We start from the raw sequence: 20,780 nt of genomic DNA on the forward strand, positions 1-20,780 counted from the left end.
TGCCATTTGCAGCAACATGGATGGACATGGAGATTGTCATACTAAGTGAAGTTAAGCCAGAAAGAGAAAAATATCATGATATCACTTACATGTGGAAACTAAAAAAAAAAAAAAAAAAAAAAAAAAAAGGACACATATAAACTTATTTACAAAACAGAGACAGACTCACAAACATAGAAAACAAACTTATGGCTACCAGGGAAGAAAGAGAGTAGGGAGGGATAAATTGGGAGTTCCAAATTTGTAGGTACTAACTACTGTATATAAAATAAACAACAAAGTCCTACTGTATAGCATAGGGAATTATATTCAATACCTTGTAATGGCCTATCATGAAAAAGAATATGAAAAGGGATATATATATGTATAAATGAATCACTGTGCTGTACACCAGAAATTAACACTGTCAATTGACTGTAATTCAATAATAATAATAATAAAAAAGAACAATATGTAGATGAATCTGCCAAATAAAGAACCATATAAAAGAAAAACATGCAGTCAAAGTTTAAAAGACTTTGAATTCTAGGCTAGAGGATTTAGATTAATCCACAGGTGGTACAGTAAAGCCTTGAGGACAGGAGACTGCCTAACTCCACTTTAATTTCCTTCCTGGAAAAGAAGCACCAACATAAACTGAACTGAGAGATGAACAGAGTACAATGACAGAGTAAAAATTTCTGTCCTGGTAACTCTTCCATGCCCCTTGTCTGGCCCACTTCCTCTTACTAAGAATACTTTGGTCCCTTTCCTCTGTGACATACTCACTTTTCAAGATCTAGTTAAAGTATCCACTTTCTCTGAGAATTATTTCCAAACCATTTTAGCCCTCAGACTAGCTTCCATTCTACTCTTAAGTATTTCATGTATTCATTCATTCAGTAACATTTAATCTCATATGTTAACAGTGGGATTTCTTTTTAAAAACAAATTCGGTAACAGAAACTACACAACGTTGTAGGTCAATTATATCTCAAAAACAAGAAACAAGCAAACAAACTCATAGAAAAAGAGATCAGACTTGGGGTTACCAGAGGTGGGAGGTGTGGGGCTGGATGAAGGTAGTCAAAAGGTACAAACTTTCAGTTATAAAATAAACAAGCACTTGGTAAGTAATGTACAACTTGATAAATGTAACTGCTGTATGTTACATATGAAAGTTATTAAGAGTAAATCCTAAGAGTTCTCATCACAAGGAAAACTATTTTTTTCCTATTTCTTTAATTTTGTATCTATATGAGATGATGGATGTTCACTAAACTTACTGTGATAGTCATTTCATGGTGTACATAAGTCAAATCTTTATGCTTTACATCTTAAACGTATACAGTGCTATATATCAATTATCTCAATAAAACTGCAAGAAAAAATGCAAATAACCCTTTGACTCACAACTCACTTTTATGAAACTACTGGAATTGTGACATATATGGAAAGATAATTGTATAAAGATGTTCACGGCAATCCTACAATAGATTAAAAAAAAAAAAAGAACCTAAATATTAATTAACAGAGGTACATTTAATGCAAATTGTGGTACATTCATATAATGAACTATTCAACTATAAAAGAATGAAGTAACATTTTATACCGTTATTTTAAAAAATGCCCTGGATATATTTAAGTAAAAAAAAAAACTTACTTTACAAATTAATGCACAGTGTGGTTTCTTTTTAGTCAAAAAGTATGTGTATTTATATACACATGCATTGAATAAATTCAAAAGTAAACACAAACACACACACAATTAAAATTCACCTCTGGGGAGTAGAAGGAGAGGGGAAGAAAAAAGAACTGACTTTCCATTTAAGATTCATATACTTCTGTATTTATTAATTCACTTAGCAATTATTTAAAAATATCTAGAATTCCAGGCACTCATGATGGATACCATTCCATTTGGCATTTACACATTAAGTATCTTTTGAGAGGATATTTCATGGTTCTGTTTACCCTACTGACCCATAAACATCTTGCAAGCAAGCTTACTTTCCCACAGCAACAAATGTAACACCTCACAAACTGAAAGTTTATAGATGCACACATATATGTAAAAAGTATTTTTAAAGAGGAATGAACATAAAAGCTTTTGCACAGCTAAGGATACCATCAATAAAATGAAAAGACAACCTACAGAATAGGAGAAAATATTTGCAAAAGATACGACCGACAAAGGACTAATTTCCAAAATACACAAACAGCTCATTTACCTTAATATCAAAAAACCCAACTCAATCCAAAAATGGGCAGGAGACCTAAACAAGCAATTCTCCAATGAAGACATACAAATGGCCAATAGGCACATGAAAAATGCTCAATTTCGCTAATTATCAGAGAAATGCAAATCAAAACTACAATGAGATATCATCTCACACCAGTCAGAATGGCTATGATTAAAAAGTCTACAAATGATACCATGTGATCCAGCAATCCCACTCCTGGGCATATATCCAGAGAAAAATAAAATTCAAAAAGACACACACACCCCAGTGTTCACAGCAGCACTATTTATGATAGCCAAGACACAGAAACAACCCAACTGCCCATCAACAGAAGACTGGATAACAAAGATGTGGTACATATATACAATGGAACACTACTCAGCCATTAAAAAAATAAAATAATGCCATTTTGCAGCAATACAGATGGAACTGAAGATTGTCATTCTAAGTGAAGTGGGCTGGAAAGAGAAAGAAAAATGCCATATGACATCATTTATATGAGGAATCTAAAAAATAATAATGACACAAATGAACTAATTATTATTTTGATTTCTTGAATACGTGTAAGCACATCTGACTGTCCTTTATGATTGTATTACCACTTCTGTTGATTCTTACTTTGTAGTTGGCTTTATTCCTTTGGTAACTATGTAAGTTTAAAAAGCTAAAGATCTGGGGGGAGGGAATAGCTCAGTAGTAGAGTGCCATGCTTAGCATGTACAAGGTCCTGGGTTCATTCCCCAGTGCCTCCATTAAAATGAATGAATGAATAAATAAATAAACAAACCTAATTAACTCCCCTCCCCACCCCCCAAAAAAAAGTTAAAAAAATAAATAAAAAGCTAAAGATCTAATCTGTTCTTAGAAACAATAATTAGTACATGTATGTAAACTAAAAATTAGGTACGGTATATTGTATATATGTATTTACATGTAATATAATGTGTATGTGCAAAAAAGAAAAAATTATAGCATTACATGTAATGCTATAATTTATTAAACATGTATTAAGATATCTAAAACACAGTATTAGATTCCAAAAAAGAACTTTCCAAAAACCCTAGTAGTTGGAGTATGAGGACCTTAAAATCCAACAGAGTCTTCCTAATCATGTGAGGGAAAAAAATACTTTTTTATGAAGCATCTACCAAAAATTTAAGAAGGCTAACAGCTATATTGTGATTTCCTTGCTTTTTGAATTTTACCTATCTTTACTCAAAGTAACCACAATAGACAGACACAGGTTTACAAAACAAGGATTTCTTCTTCTTTTTTAATTACCAAGATTGAAGGTCTCAGATTTAAACCGGTAATTACATCTTGCAATTTAATAATTTTATCTTGGTATGTTCCCTCCATCATTTTGTTACACTTTTTTACTTTTATAATAGAAGTAGAATAGAAATTGGCATTTCTATTTAAACAATGAATTTTAAAAAGTCTACAAATGATAAATGCTGAAGAGGGTGTGGAGAAAGGGGAACCCTACTACACTGTTGGTGGGAATATAAATTGGTGCAGCCACTACGGAGGTTTCTTAAAAAACTAAAAATAGACTTAACCATGTGATCCAACAATCCCACTCCTGGGCATATACCTGGAGAAAAATATAATTCAAAAAGACACATGCACCCCAATGTTCATAGCAACACTATTTACAATAGCCAAGACATGGAAACAACCCAAATATCCATCAACAGATGACTGGATAAAGAAGATGTGGTGTATATATACATACAAGGGAATACTACTCAGCCATAAAAAATAAAACAATGCCATTTGCAGCAACATGGATGGACCTAGAGATCATCATTCTAAGTGAAGTGGGCCAGAAAGAGAAAGAAAACTGCCATTTGATATCACTTACATGTGGGATCTTAAAAAAAAAAAAAAAAGACACAAATGAACTACTTATTATTTATAACTGATGACTTTTTTCTTGAATATGTGTAAGCATATTTGACTGTCCTTTATGATTGGATTACTGCATTCTGTTGATTCTTACTTTGTGGCTGGCTTTATTCCTTTGATAACTACGTAAGGTTAAAAAGCTAGAGCTCTTAACTGTTCTTAGAAACAATGAACAGTACATATATGTAAATTTTAAAAAATATGTGCAGTATATTGTATATGTGCAAACTAACAATTCTACCTAATAAAACTAAAAAATTTTAAAAAAAACACAAAAAATAAAACCATCTTTGCTAACAACAACAAAAAGAAATGAACAGATTTGTACCATATTAATGATAGTGGCTGTTTCTGAGAAGACTGAAAGGAAGGAGGGGAATGGGATGGAAGGTATTTTTTGATCTCCAAAAATTTTTTCATGAAGAGATGTAGTAATCATTTGCATGTTAGAAAAGGTATAAATTTTTTCTTCCAGTCTTTCATTTGCCCTAATTTTGTTTTTAGCTCCTTTCTTGCATAGAACTTTCAATTTACTTTGTATAGTCAATTTCTTGATGTTTCTTCAATGACTTTCGGATTTTATTGGCCTTGTTTACGAAAAAAGTATTTTCTTCTTATTCTTTTATGACTTAAAAAACACTGAGCTCTTACTTGAAGGACATTATGCTAAGTGAAATAAGCCTATCACAGAAGGACAAATACTACATGATTCCACTCATATAAAGTATCTAACATAGTCAGACTCACAGGAGAAAGTAAAATAGTGGCTGCCAAGGGTGAGGGTTGGGGGGGAGGGGACACAGGGAGTTGCTATTCAACGGATATAAAGTTTCAGTTACAAAAGATGAGTAAGTTTTTGAGATCTGATGTATAACATCTTGTCCATAGTTAATTACACTGTATTGTACACTTAAAATTTGTAAAAAGAGGTCTCATCTCAGATGTTCTTACTAAAATAAAAAAATATAAAAATTTTTTAAAATGTTGAGCTCTTTACTTGGAGCATACTTTTTATTATTGAACAAAGTAAAAAATTAAATGAATGTTTTTCAAAATGAATAATCAATAGTCTCAGTATCATTTATTAAATAGTAAGTCATTTTCTTATTGATCTGAAATACCACCAGTATCATAAATGGGTCACCTGAATGCACAGTGGGAAAAAACTGCTATACCTCTTCAAAAGCATTAACCAGTTTTTACAAATGTGAAATCAGTTACACTGGGAATCATCACATGAATCTATCATCAACCATGGTCTACCTCACACTGAATAATATAATTGTTTTTCCCAATCAGTTACAGCTAAAACAAAACCAAAAAAGTTAACCAATAAGAAACAAACTATAATTTTATTTACGCATTCTTTTTAAGTTACTGAATAAGAGAAGTATTCTAAAAAATTTAATTTTGTTTAGTTCAACTAAGGAATTACAAAGACGTTTATCAGATCAATAGGTTCAACAAATGACTAGACTGAAAAATGAACAGAATGATAATAAAATTCCCAAACAAGAACAGATGACACCATCATCACTGACTGGGAGTCAGGAAACTTGGGTTACAATTCCAACTTGGAAAAGTGAATAAACCTCAAGAATCGGGACTATAGTTCTACTTCCAACATTCTATAATTTCTACTTTATCATCTCTAAAATAATGAAAATATCTAATAGCTGCCACCAAAAAAGGAAAGTATATAATCTCCTTTAGTAAGATGTTATTTATACCAGTATAGATCATTAGTCTAATTTAAATTCATTTTCTCTAGCTATCTTCTGAACATACAGAAAAATAACTGAGCAACATTTTTAAGAATTACTTTCAACCATGTGAAAGTAATTCTCAATCCACCTTTTGGCTTGTCCCTCTTTAGAATAATACTTAAGTTTTTCTAGATACTTTCTCGACCATTCCAACATTTTACAAGTCTTATTGTTATGATAAAATATCACGTGTTCACATGTGTGCGCCTGTGCGCACACACACTTTAGGATGATTCATTCAACTATAGTCCAAATCATTTTCTGCTATACTTAGTTCTGGCTAGACACTTCTAAGCTACTGCTCATTTTTTGGTTGTTATTCCTACAAAGATTAAAGCACATTTGTTTGTTTTTCTTTAACAGATTATTCAAAGTAATTTGATTTCTATTTTTGGTTTTTCAAATACTTAAAACCATCCCATTTTTCAAAAATTACCTATAAAGTTAATATGCTCTGTCACTTAAATTAATGATTACATGAAGAAATTTGAGCCCAGCAAAGGAAAGTGAAGGGAAACAGAAATAACCATTTAAGTATCTATTTGCAAGTATTTAGCACTATTTTTATAAGTTGTAGCTTCCATACAATAAACTTAAAAAAAGTTCCCCCAACTGTCACAGCATCAGTATGACTGCTTCATAAAATAAAAAGATTTATTTAATTAATCTGGCTCTGTCCCTCTTGTTTCCTCTTCAGCTACCAAAAGTCACTATTTCAGGAAAAAACTTTAAATACATTTGTAATCAGCTCTTCATACTATGTTTGTTTATTATCTATAATCTACATTTAATGACTGATTTGCCCTAAACCATATTAGCAGCCCCTACTTTTTTTTTTTTTTTTTTTAAGTGAAAGCACGTTTACTTGGAGACACACTCCACAGACACTGTGGTCTCACTCAGAAGGGAAAACCTAGTAGCCCCAGCTTTTAAAACATAACAAAACACCAAACAGCTCAATGAACTCTTTCAAATAAGGTTTAGGGAATTTTGATAGAAGAAAATGCTTGTTTCCTCCTCATTTAGGTTTATAAAGAGTCTGTAAGATAATCAGACTAGTCAGGTGAATGTCAGATGAATTAATTCCAAATCTAATAACTAAATTTAACCTTCAAAGGCCCATATATTTTGAAAGTCACTGCCAGGTTCTTACTTATCCCGAAACACATCAGGTTCCACAATCCAAAACTTCTTAGAATATAATATCTTTGAAAGGGAGGCATGTGGCCTTGTTTTTTGGTTTTTTTGAACTGATAATGATGAAACAATTTCCCTTAGCAATCTGTTTAAACTTAATAAATTGATAGCCATTAATTTCTTCAGAACTAACACCAGCTCCAGTTTCATGGGAAAAAAAAATTCCCTATATAAAACTGGCCAAGAGGGGGTGACGTATATAGCTCAGTGGTAGCACGTACAGGGTCCTGGGTTCAATCAATCCCCAGTACCTCCATAAAAAAAATTTTTTTAAATTAGCCAATAGACATGAATTCATACCACTAGGGTACAGAAGTAGCCACCTATTGTGACCAAAAATAAATCTTTTTTTCTAATTATCCAGTTTGTTTACACACTAAATTTCCATCTTCTATCATTTAGCCAGGCATGTAATTAAAATATTATTTCTATGTATTTACTATCAAAATCTACAGTCACAAACTTATCCTGGGAAGACAGAATCACTGGCTCAAAGTCCCAATTATCAAATTTTGTTTTTAATTCTGAATTCTGACTTTCCGATCATCAGTTATCCTCATTTCCTATGAACAATATATATAGCCAATTATTACCTTAAAGTTAGAGTGAATACAAAAACTAAAAATGTCCGTAAATTAATAAGCACTTAAAATACACTTACAGCATTGAAAAATGTAAAATTTTAAGCTTTTATTCACATTTAAAATGACCCATGTGGGACTATGTCATCAAACCAAGTTGAATGAGTTCACACCACAATCACAACTATTAAATTCTTTTAAAAAATACAAATCTCCCTCCTTTCAGATTCCATATATTGTTTTTGACAAAGAAATAAGAATTTAAAAAGTCATCTCATCTCCACCATCCTAATACACTACTGCTAATATTTTACCAAAAATTTTTAGGTACTTCACAAAATCAAGAGTCCATATTCCCAGTTTCACTGTGTGTATGTTGTGTGTTGTGACATTTTTCTAGTCCTCTAAAACCAGACTTAACTTTACAGACCCTGGACAACTCACTACATCCAGATCTCCCAGCTCAGTTTTTCAGTGTTATAGACTTCAGCTAAGAGGTTCTCAAATCAAATGACTCAGAAATAGAGAACAGGTTCCTTAGTAAAGATACTAAGTCAGAATCAGAAAATTCCATAATGGTACCCTGAAAATTACAACTACTAGGTATGTGGGATTACAGATACTACGAAGAACCTGAAAGTGTTCTTTTACTTTCGCAATTGAGCTAAAGTTCTACCAACATATAATCTAACTTTAACCTACCCTCAGTCTCTGGATATAAGGGCAAAACAATGACTATAAGGAAGAAGGACAAATAACAAAAACAAGATGAATGACCCCAACTCTAGGGGAGTTTTCTTCACCAAGCACATGTTTCCTTCTTAATCATTTACATAAAAATGCTATAACTTAGTTTAATATTTGGGCTGCAACTACTAAGTGTGGCATAAAGGTAATTTAGTGAATGATTAAAGGGTAGAACATTTATCAGAAATCTTCATCTTTACAGCACTTTCATAGAAAACTCTGAGAGCCTATGGTCTTTCAAACAGTCTAAGATTACAAACAAAACTTCAGAAATATATATACATATTTATTCTTAAAAATATACACCAGAAGACAATGAAAACAATACCAACATGCTTATTTGCAAGTCATCTTGATCTCAGATGTTATTTAAATTTAGTCTCTAGCTCAACTATTAGTTCCATCAAGGCAAGAACTGTATCCTAATTCAGACCTCACTGATTTATACTGGTAACTCAAAAGATACAGGAAGTTTTAGAGCACCTCAGAAGTTACCTGATTTAAAATCTCCCAATTTAGAAATGAGATTAAGAAACCACTCCAGAAAAAAAGAAAAAAGCCACTTTGAAAAATCAGGTTCCTTATTCCTAAACCTAACGAGTAACATTTACTACATGTGGCTATGTGTAAAAAAACTTTTTTTAAATAAAATAAAATAAAATGGAAAGGAAGATGACAGTCTTTTCCACACTGCTTGTTTTAGACAAGAAAGAACAACTGTTAGCACTAACACTGGACTGGTAAGTGCTGAAAGAGCAGACATGAAATAATGAAATCTTACTCCTTTGGTATCTAAGGCTACTATATCATCAGTTTCAAGCAAGTAGTTCCTTAAGAACAGAGCCCAACTGTCATTCTCAGGGGATACTTGTATCATAGGGAGTACAAGCTTATAAATCACTAGCACTTGAGCATGAGCTTTCACCTCAGGAAAAACTTATCAATGATGCTGGCAGAAGCACTTTTACACATTCTTCCTATATGTCAGGAACAAACAGGTCTGGTCAAGGACTGCAAAAAACAACTGAGAGCAAAATGGGCCCCAATTTTTCTGTGAAAGTTTTATAATTTAGAAATAAGCCGAAAGAAAAATAGAGGATAATCAAGCTATGCAGAAAAACAAGAAACAAAATGAAACAACCGACCAAATAACAGCAAAATATTTTCACAGGAGTTAAAAGGGTAAGCATAAAAGTAGTAAGAAACAGGTTCCAAACTGAAATGAAGAGACAAAAATATTTACACAGTAGCAAAAAGAAACAACAGTTTTTAGAATGAAGACTCAGAATCACACATTAAGGTCCACAGTAGTTTTTCTTTTTAATTCCTAAATATAAAAAATATTTCCCCCCTCCTCAAAATAACTCAACCTATGATCTTTGAGGAAAATTAAAGAATATTAAGTTGATGGGCAACCTTTCTGACTAAAACTAGACTGTTAAAGGATACAAACAACAGCAGATGTAACAAAGGACTTAAGGAAAACACTAACATCTGAAATAAAACCATCAATTGTTTTAACAACATATAAGAAGCCATATTCATACCTGTCTCAAAGCTGCTTTATCTTCCATTTCTTGTACAGTAAATGGAAGTTTTGCCTTTAAAAGATAAGCAATGGTATATGTTGAGGTATATGTTATAGGGAAGGTGTACATGTGTTCATAGAGATAAATATAAAATGTTCACAGAAGCACTATTCCTGGGCGCCAAATACAAAAGCAACTCTATTCATACAATGTAATATCATACAGCAACAAGTATGAACAAACTATTGCTACAAGCAACAACATGGATGAAACTCACATACAAATATTAAGCAAACTAAGTGAGACACATAGGAATACATACTGGATGACTACATTTATATAAAGTTCAAAAACAGGTAAAACTAATCCAAGCAGTTAGGAAGAAAGGGTTGGGTGTAGTGACTAGGAAGGCACTGGTGGGGGGCAGGAGGTACTTCTGAGATGTTGGAAGCATTTTTTTTTTCTTGATCTAGCTATTACTGATTACCTAGATAATGTTCACTTTGTGAAAAGTCATCAAGCTGTGTTATCAATGATTTATATACTTGTATACTTTCACCAAAATCTTAAGTTAAAAATAACTAATAAAAATTTCTACAATTCAAACAATATGTATATATATAGTACATACACATATAAACAGTTATATATAGATTGTTTAGAATTCAAATGACTATTGCTAATTTTTTTTAATGTTGAGAATCTTTTCTCTTGTTTATTGTCCAACAACATTTTTTAATTGAAGTATAGGCAGTTACAATGTGTCAAATTCTGGTGTACAGCACAATGTCCTAGTCATGCATATTCATTTTCATATTCTTTTTCATTAAAGGCTATTACAAGATATTGAATGTAGTTCCCTGTGGACCATTGCTAATTTAAATGACCCATGCACACTGCCACATGTACCTGTTTAAGTTCTTTCCCTTCTCTCCAAACCCATCTTCAACTCAAAATTACTCTTTTGGGGGAGAAAAAAAGTAAAACTTTAAGAAAAATTTTATGTTCAGAAGACTATGAAAAACAAATATCTAAGGTAAGTGATTCTTGCAAAAATCTTACATTCTCTCCCTCCTCTGATGTGCTCATTTTACCTCTGAGGGAGCACCCCCCTACCCAAATTGCTTACTTCTCTATCGCCTTTACTGGGCCTAAAATACCAAAATTTGATAATCAGTTTCTTAAAACTGCAAATGCATTTCAAAGGATTATCAGTCATTTGCAAACAACTGTAAATTAGTTCTGTGTCTACTTTTTTTAAACTGAGGTATAGCTGATGTACAATATCATATGTTTCAGGTGTACAACATAGTGATTCACAGTTCTGTGTCTACTTTTAATATATAGCTGTAAAGCAATTTCTTCTATATAAAGAAGGAAAATGAGTGATTCCACAATTTCCTTTACCATATGATCAATTTGCCAAAAATATTAGATTTCAAAATAGTGTCTTCATCCAACCCCATTTCTCTCAAACAAGTCTTTTTTGATCTTCTGTGCCATGATACAAACTTGAATGACTCCTACCTTTCGTTGTTAAATTCTACTCACTTCTAATTTTCCTTAAAGCCTGGTATGTTTTCTTTTTCCAAAAAGGTATGATCAATAAAATAACATACACACACACACACACACACACACACACACACACACATATATATATACCAACCCTCAAAATACAACAGGTAAATAGGCCTTTCCTTTTCCCCACTGCCCTACCTCCTAAGTATTGGAGAGTCTCACAGAGCCTTGTGTTCTTATACATACACACTACACACACACACACACACACAAGGTTACATATTATGAATGCAAGGCACAAAATCAATACTTGAGTACAAAAAGAATTCTCATATCTAAACCCAAGTAGAGTCAGCAAACCAGCAAAAGCTAAACTGATTCAGGTCAGTAATCAATACATGGTACTAAAGAAACTAATGTCAAAAGCTGAACTCATGTAAGTAGCCAGTTAATTCCACACAAACTTTCAGCAAAGATTCTGACACAACTCAACACTGTACACTGTGTTGAATGTACACTAGGGGAAAAAAATGAAACTAAGATTATCACTGTTACCAGAAAAATGATTTAAAAGCACAGGTTCTTCTCCATTTCTATCACTCAAATAATTTCTAAGCTTTGAGAAAATAGAGAAATAGGCTGTCTTCATAAAAAAGATGAATGCTACCTCATCTCTAATGAGATGTGAAAGCATACCTTGTTTTATAAGGTTTAGCCACCAGTTGAAAGAATAGGACTTAATAATTTTTTCTTTTTTGAACATAATCATACAATTTTCCATGTGTTAGAAGGGCAGAACATTTGACAATTGGATTTTCTAAAATTTAGAGAACAAGCAACTAACATATACAACTTACATTTGCTTTTAATTATGCTATCTTATTTGGGGTGTTTTAAGATAAAAGAGATACACAACGCATTCATTTTCAAAGTAAAGTAAATATTTTCGAGATCTGCCTTCAACTAAGATAAATTATGCAAAGGAAGTTAGCTAGTTTCATTTCCCTATTTTCTAAGGATTAAGTTTAAGCACATTTCTTATGTCAACCAAACATACATAAAAACCCCATGCATGTAGACACCAAACTACGGTGAAAAAAAGATAGTCTACAAACCTGTCAAAATTACCACTGAAGTCTAATTTAACTCACATTTTTTCTTTCTTGAAATAGTCCAGCCTATAACGATGACCTAAAAAATGACTTAACACCCTTTATTCATAACTTATGAGTAATTCAAGGGAAATCTACCCTTCTTTGTACAATGAGTGCTTAGTGATCTCATCAACAAGCTGGAAAAACATGCAGGCCAATCAGTGCTATCTCATCTGGAGACAAATCTATATGAGGTAAAATTATGATCAAAAAGTTACTTAGAAAATGTGAAACTAAATAATTTAACAATCATTGGCATCAGACTACTGTGTCAGCCTCCAACAGGATAGATGGGATAGGACAGGGGACAGATGTGCTGCAAGGCCTAGGTTATTCCTTTCTTTGAAAGTGATGGAGATACTGTGCCAAATGTATTTCAGTATCTCCCCTTGTTTATAAAGGCCAGGTGATATAAATCAATTCTGAAATTCTTCTCTGCTATTTACTATGCATATTCACTGCTGTGTAATGGCCACCATACAGAACTGCTAAGAGGAATAGTATATATAAAAAAGTGCCTGGCACAGACTCTAGTACATAAGAAGAAACAGAGTCAATGTTTACTGTTATTCCAAATACCCATTTCTTCTGTTTTCTTATTCTCTTTTCAAAGAATATTATAATTCATTAAGTATAAGATTAGTGATTTGTAACCACAAATCAGTTTCTCTGAGGTTACACCATGTCATCTAGACTGCATTTTGGGGTATACCAGGAACTCTTTAACGACTCATACATATTTTATCTCTTAGGTTTAGTTTTATAAATGGCTGATTCCATTCCATACTATTTTTTTCAATATTTAGAAGAACTGATATTTAATGAGCATCTACCATATGCTAGATATTTTACTATCTCTTTACAATTATTATAAGGCAAGTGTTAACCACTCTCAGTTTAAAGATAATAAAGTAAGGCTTGAAGAGGTTACACTACTTGCCCCATGTCAAAACAGCTTGTTAGGGGTGTAGCTTGGACTACAACCCAGGTCTAGCCAGCTCTAACTCTGAGCTCTTACCATCACACTACTCCCAGCTGTCTCACCCCTTATATTTTGGTTCTTCACAATTTTTTTTTAAGTAAAAGCAGATTTATTTAGAGAGATGTACACTCCATAGACAGAGTGGAGGCCGTCTCAGAAGGCGAGAGAGAGTGACCTGCTTCTTCGTAATTTTATTTTCAGAGAGTGACAACTGTAATTTGGGGGTGCCTTGCTAACAATCTCACATACTAACCAGAGTTCTCTGGAAGACAAGAATGAAAGTCAAAGGGATGATAAATTTGAAAAATGGAAAGTCTAAAACAGAAAACCCTTCAGAGACCAGTGGGACAAGATAGACACAAAATAAGAGTAACTTGTTAGGAATAAAGGGGGGGGGGGACAATAAGAGACTACAAGTTGAAATAACTCATTACTATAGTTTATTTTCAAAGTTAAAAAAATACGAAAAAAAACTAAGAAAATACTCACTAGCCTTTAATTCTGCCAAATTTAAGTTCAGGGATCCTCATTAACAGGTCAGGATCTACTGGTGGTTTTTGCCTTACCTGGTAGGTCTCCAAGCTGTCTGACCTTTCCTTGGGTTTGCCAGAATTTCCAGTAAAGAAAGAGACAAGCAGTATAGGGACAACCCTTAGGTCTCATCAGCAGAACTCTAACATCAGCATTGTCACTATCCCATTTCTAACCCCTCAAATAATTCCTAAGCATTGAGAAAACAGGCTACACACACACACACACACACACACACACACACACACAGTTAGTTGAGTGGCATCTCTCTTCTCATGGGATGTAAATATTTTTAAGGTTTAGTCACAAGATGGGAGAGTACTGACCCACATTACTTAATTACTAAAAGAGGAAAAATCATGTTCCTTACCCAGAACTCTTCTATCTAGAAAGGCTGCAGAAGTTCCTTATTCTGTAAACAGTAAGAAGAACTTGAAGTTAAAGTATTATGGGCTACAACAACCCTACAGAAAGTGTAATTAGTGTGCATAACTAGAACACTAAAGAGTTTCCTGGTTGCTGCATGTAATAAATATGTACCTCCATCAAAAACATTTTATGTAAATCTGTATGTACTGAATTCTTTTTAACAAGTTCACTCAAAAAACAAAATCCCCTGTAATTCCAGGATCATAGGTGAGATTTTAATCCCAAAATATGGGATTAAAGAGACTGATTACACTTTTACTCTATATGATCTCTATACGATTATTTCAGACTAGAAATTAACATCAAAATTCATTACTGTATTTTATTCATTAAATTTCTTGAACAATAATCAGTTAAAATTTCAGAACTTCAATCTTATGTTTTCCAATAACTTGAATATTACACCTATTTTTCAGAACTTCCATTTCAAGACTGTTTTCAGAACTCAAGCTTCCTCTTTTATTAAAACATAATAAATGAGAAACTAATAATAGATATAATAATCAATCAATAGATTGACTCCAGGTAGGAGAATTTGGTAGCTGAGGGCAGGTGTAGGAAAGGGACTTGCATTTTAACTCACGTGCATTTAATACCTATTCAAAGTAATCACTTTTAACAACTAAAAACTTAAAAATGATCAGAATACATAGTACTTCTGCAGACTTGTAAGATTTCCTCATACATACTTCTAGAAAAAGACTACCAAATAGATTTCAAGATAAGTTCAGCAAAACAAGTTGCAAATGCTAAACTTTTATGATTTTAAAAGAAAACAAACATTATTTAAGAAATTCCACCTCACACTACTTTCAATTTCATCGACTCTAGAATATATTATCAAAGTGTCCCTATGTGGAACACAAATTATTTCTTACTAGCTTAAAGTGGTATGTGATATCCTAAACTCAGGAATTTATGTTAAAAACCTAAAGAGGCAAATGATTTGTATTCCATCTTTAGACAGTGGATCTTTTCAGATAACAAGAGTGAAGACAGCATTCCACAAACTACCCAGGCTGATTATTTCCCAATGTGGGGTCTAAGAAAATGTCCCCCCCTAAGAAAGGCATTGAAAAGTCCTAAGATTTCATTCTATAAGGTTGTTTCTTTCTTCTTCAAACATTGACCATTACAAACATTCAAACATTTTTTTAAAAGAGGTGTCAAGGAAGTTTTTAGACTAACCTGTGGGCAAAGCAGCTACCAAAAACCAGTTCTGACAGAATTTCTACTTAGAAAAAAATAGTATCCTGTAAGTATTTTATTACCACTAAAAAGCCGAAAGTCCAACTTTATATGAAATGAATAAGTAATTTTATATGAATTTACTTAAGTTGTCTTAAAACAGTGAGTCTCATTTCAATTCCTTACTTGGAAAGTTTTCTGATCCAGTATTATGTAACTCTATCCAAGACTAACGCAAGAGTTACCTATCCATTAAGAGTTAGTGAAAAGTAAAACACGTGTGCACACATGTTAGCTGTAGTTCCTTAATTACCTTGTCAGAATGATAAAACGCAGCAGATTTTCAAACAAACAACAAAACCTTCCCTATTCAAGCCAGAAATAGTGACACTTTGCATACTCCACAAAACCTTTAAAATAAAAAGTACTCTTCTTAGTTAACTTCTGAATCATTATGTGAACTGTACATTTTAAAATGTAATCAAAACGCCAATTCTCAAAAAATGACATTTTTAAACATAAAGCTAGCAAAATCTTTATTTTTGCCTTTCAATTCATCTTAATGTTTTATTCATTTTGAGGCCATTTATTTGCCCTCTAAAAGACCCATAGCATTTTCCCTGAAGGCTAATCAGCAAGCTCTTTTCCCCTCTGTGCCAACACAGAATCTCCCGAACAGTTTCTACTAGCAGCAGCAAAGCAACAATTCTACAGTGAACTTGATTTACCATTTGGTTGGGTACATACTGAAATTCTGATTCATGAACATCTTAGTCAGTTTATGGATATCAATGAAAAGAAAAATGACACTCTGGCATGTGACTGCCAACAGCTAAGCCACTTTACTGCAAAAGGAAATAGACTTTATTAGCTAATAATTTCAAACAAATGAAAAAAATGAAGAAAAGTGACCAAGATATAAGTACTTCAACTAAGTTTGAAATTACATATAAATAGTGAAAAGGAGATTCAGAATAAACACTTAAAAATGAAACTAAAATAAGTTTGGCTGAAAGGATCTGATTCACTGTTAATGTAATTAACAAATCAGTACATCTTGAAAAAGCTCACTTCTAGCAATAGAATTCTTATTATGCTAGGATTTCAATCCAGTGTCATTGTTTTCTCTTTAAAAAAACTGTCAACTCCATTATATATAGTGCCAGTTCTGAAAGGAGATCTGAATATTATTTGAATGGAACACAGGTGAACCCTGATATGCACATGTAAAAGGAAATGATGGAATTACAAATATTTTTAATTTACAAAAAAATTGGTAAATGTAGCAAACAACCATTAAAACACATTTACCAATAATGTTGCACAAGACCTCTGACTGGCTTGAAACATCACATTCTTTCTAGCAACATATAGCAAACTGCTTTCACAAGGACTATCTGTAACAGTAACTAGTGAAAACCCTTTAAACTATTTTTCAGATTACTATCTCCCTCTTTCATTTAAGTATTTTGTTCAACAATGAAACAGTTTTAAAGGAAAGAATGTATAATTTTAAAAAGGCATTTAATCTTGATTCCCTTAATTAAAGGAGGTGTGACAACGAACGCACGTAAAATTAACCTTAATCTGCCAACGAAAATACGCAAAATGTCTCCTAACAATTCCCCTCCTCCTTAAAACAACAGTCGTACACATAAATATGGTACTGACCTACACCACCACTGAGAGCAGCTAATTAATAAAGAGAATAGTCAGGTTTGGAGACCGAGGTGCAACATCCCTACCTCCTAAACCTCCCAAAATAACCACATCGTCAAAGTAGAACTGAACATTATTTTTGCTAAAGCAAGAATCCAACCCTCGGGAGCCTCAGCCCTTAGACAATGGTGGTTACCAGACAGAGCTGCACAGTTGGGTCCAACTGACACATTTCACTAGGCCTTGGACACAACACACACACACACGCACACACTCTCACCCAAGGGGCCAGTTCTAAGGAAGGAGCGTTCAAACCCCACTAGGAGATGGAGGGTAGCCCGGTGGCGTGGGGGTATGCTAGGGGAGGACAGGCGAGAAGGGGTGTCGATAGAGCGGAAGGGTAACTGCACCGCACGCGAGGGAGGGGGCTGGAAATGGCCGATGGATTCGATACTTATTTATTTAAAGGTCTTGATTTAACGGGTCCTTCCCAGGGGTTCTGTAACTAAAGCCAAACTGCGCAGCAAACATTGTGGGGTTGGGAGAGGAGTCGCTGCTCCCCCTACCCCGTGACTAGGGAGGGGAGGCGGGGGAAACAAGTTCCCCGGCCAACACCACCGACCACTCCGATTCCCCCTCTCCCCTCCTCCACAGGAAGGGGGAGGCTAACAGAGAAAAGGGGGAAAACAAGTTCCCCAGCCAGCCCCACCACCCAATAACTCCCAGTCGTTCCCCCCACCTTCTATTGGAAACGGGAGACCAAACCGTGGAAAGCAGCCGAAAAGGGGGAAATCCCACCCTTCGCTTTCCCTCTACCCACCAACAGACTCCTGCGGGGTCCCCGAGCGAGCCAAGAAGCCAGAGGGTTGGGTGTGGGGAGAGGGTGCCGAGCCCCCGAAACCAAACAAAGCGCGGCCTGAGCGAAAGCCCGGGCGAGTGGGGAAGCCGGGGCTTTTCCTGCCGGTCGGGGCCCGGGCCGGACTGACACTGCGGCACCGGAGGACCCGCCTCCGCTCAGCCTCCGTCTCCCACCCCCGGGCGCACAGGACGCCCCCCGCCCGTCCCGGCCTCCCTCCCCGCGGGTCCCGGCCAGCCCGGCGGGCGGCGGGGAGGGAGCGCGGCCTTACCCCGCTCGCCGGCGTTGTTCCGCTCCTGGGGCAGCGGCGGAGGCGGCGGTGGTGGCGGCGGAGGCTGCTGCTGCTGCGGCGGCGGCGGAGGCTGCTGCTGCGGCGGCTGCTGCTGGGGCGGCTGCGGCGGCGGCTGCTGCGGGGGCTGCTGCTGCTGTTGCTGCACCGGGCGCGGCCGCGACACTCGCCTGGGTCTCCGGTTGGCGGCTCGGACGGAGTTCATTTGCCGGGCTGAGGTGGCGGCGTTGGCGGAGGGACACACACACACACACGCACCGCGAGCTCCGGGGCAGGAGAAGGGGGTGGGGAGAGGGGGAAGGAAAGAAAGGGGGCGAGGGGAAGGGGAGATGGTAAGGGCGGAGGGGCAAGCGAGACCCCCAGTCAAGAGAAAGGCCCGCGGAGACAGACACCGAGCGAGGTCAGGCGGGCGGGCCTGACGCACGGGGAAGGCCGAGGCCTCCGGGCGGGGCGGCCGCGGGGGACGGAGACAGAAAGACGGGCAAGGCGAAGAGAAAGAAAGAAAGGGCGTCCGCCCGCCTGGGGATCCCGAGGCGAAGCGCGGCGTCGGCGGCTGAGGAGACAGACCCCGGTCCCGCCGACTCCCGAGCGGCGTCTCCGGCGGCGGGGGGAGTGGGCGGGCGGGTGAGGAAGGGAGAAGGAGGAGAAGAGAGGGAGAGCAGGGAGGGAGGGAGCAGGGGGCGCCCGGCTCTTTTTTTCCCTCTTCCTCCCCCCCACACTCCCTGAAAGAGATTTCTGAGAGGAATTTTTTCTCTTTCTTCGGCCTCTTCTCTCTCCTCCCCCCTTCTCTCCTCGGCGAAGGGGAAATGAGTGTGAAGGGAGGAGATAGGGGGAAAACGAGGCGTCGTCGTTCCTCCTCCTTAAAGGAGCCTTTCCTCCTCCTCCTCAGCCCCGTCGCCGCTGCTTCTGCTGCTGCTCCGTGGCAGGAGGAGCCATTGACACCACCGGAGCCACCACTCGCCCAGTCGGTCCCTCCCCGCCGCGGGGCTGGCCAGGGGCGCGGGGGAGGGCCGCGGGGCGGCGGGGGGAGGGGTGAATGGGCGGGGAAGAAGAGAGGCGGGGATTTAGGTCAAGCAGCCAATGGGAGGTGCTTATACAACCTCCGGGCCAATGGGGCCTCCGGTCTTATCGCGAAGTCCCTTCCTTCAACGCCCTGTTTCCTCTCTCGGGTTTCCTCCCTCCCCCGCCAAGGAGGGGGATGGAGGATAGGGGAGTGTGGTAGGGCCGGTGATAATGGGGAGGTATCAGGGCATATAATAGAGCAGGGGGGTGGGCGAAGAGAGCGCTAGTGCGTAGCGACGATTCTAGGAGAGGGGGTGCTGGGAGGAAAGGGCGGGGGCTGCTGATGTAATGGGGAGTAGTGTTTAATCCTTCGGTTCGCCGTTTCAGCCTTCCCCCTCTTTACCCAATTTTTTAAGCGGAAAAAAAAAAGTGGAGTGAGGTAGCCAATCTTCGATAACTCGGGTTTTTTTTTTTTTTTTTTTTTTTTTTTTTTTTTGTGGTAGGTAGGTTCAAAGTCTGAGCTGCAGGGAGCGCTAGAGATTCTGTGCCCTTTAGTCAAGCTGAGGGTATTTGCACACCTTGGAGATCCACTTTACCGAGCTTTGAGCTTGGTAACGGAAGTTTGAAGTCGGTTCCTAATTATGGTCTAAGGGGAATCATCTAAATCTTGAAAAGGTTTTGGTTAATAGGTAACAGACCTTTGGTCAGTTTACTCTTTGAAGATGTGGGCTATATAATGTTTGGGGGAATAGTATGTGAGAAAAAGAGAGACGTAAGTGTATTGAGGTTGTGATTGTTCATGCGATAAAAAAATTTTTTTTTTTTTAGATCTCACAAACTCAAAGGAAAAGAAAAAACTCCAAGGGGAATTATCTTCTGTATCTATATCTGGTCCCTTCAGCATAATCTCTCCCCAAGGAGAACGGGTTTTTATTCCCTAGCTGTTGTTGTGATGGCTGAAAAAGTACCCTTTCTCAAGTCTCTCCGCTCTCTTTTGTTTATCATTTTATGGATATGGTAAAACTGGCAGTTTACAGATTCTCTGATTTTCAAACTTTTGGGTGATTGCTTTCTCTTTTGAGTTGGATCACTTGCTGTCTTAGGTTTGAGACAGATGATTAAGTGGTTACAAAGTATGATAAGGGAAGTAGAGGTTAGAGGGGGAAAGTGTATTTTGGGAGACGGGAGGTGGGGGGCAGAGCCAGATTGTGTAGGG

The 20,780-nt window shown here is 36.7% G+C and overlaps 1 protein-coding gene across 1 annotated transcript in view; it reads right to left on the reverse strand.

Annotated features, from left to right (window-relative positions):
• The window catches only part of FBXO11 (F-box protein 11), a 77,689-nt gene extending 58,136 nt beyond the window's left edge, over positions 1-19,553 (reverse strand). The window contains exon 1 of the mRNA XM_032497476.1: positions 18,545-19,553. Within this exon, the coding sequence (XP_032353367.1) occupies positions 18,545-18,767 (223 nt within the window). The 5' untranslated portion in view covers positions 18,768-19,553. The remainder of the gene's footprint in view (positions 1-18,544) is intronic.
• Positions 19,554-20,780: the final 1,227 nt, after the last annotated feature.

The sequence above is a fragment of the Camelus ferus genome, chromosome 15, assembly GCF_009834535.1.
Source record: "Camelus ferus isolate YT-003-E chromosome 15, BCGSAC_Cfer_1.0, whole genome shotgun sequence".
NCBI classification, from domain to species: domain Eukaryota; kingdom Metazoa; phylum Chordata; class Mammalia; order Artiodactyla; family Camelidae; genus Camelus; species Camelus ferus.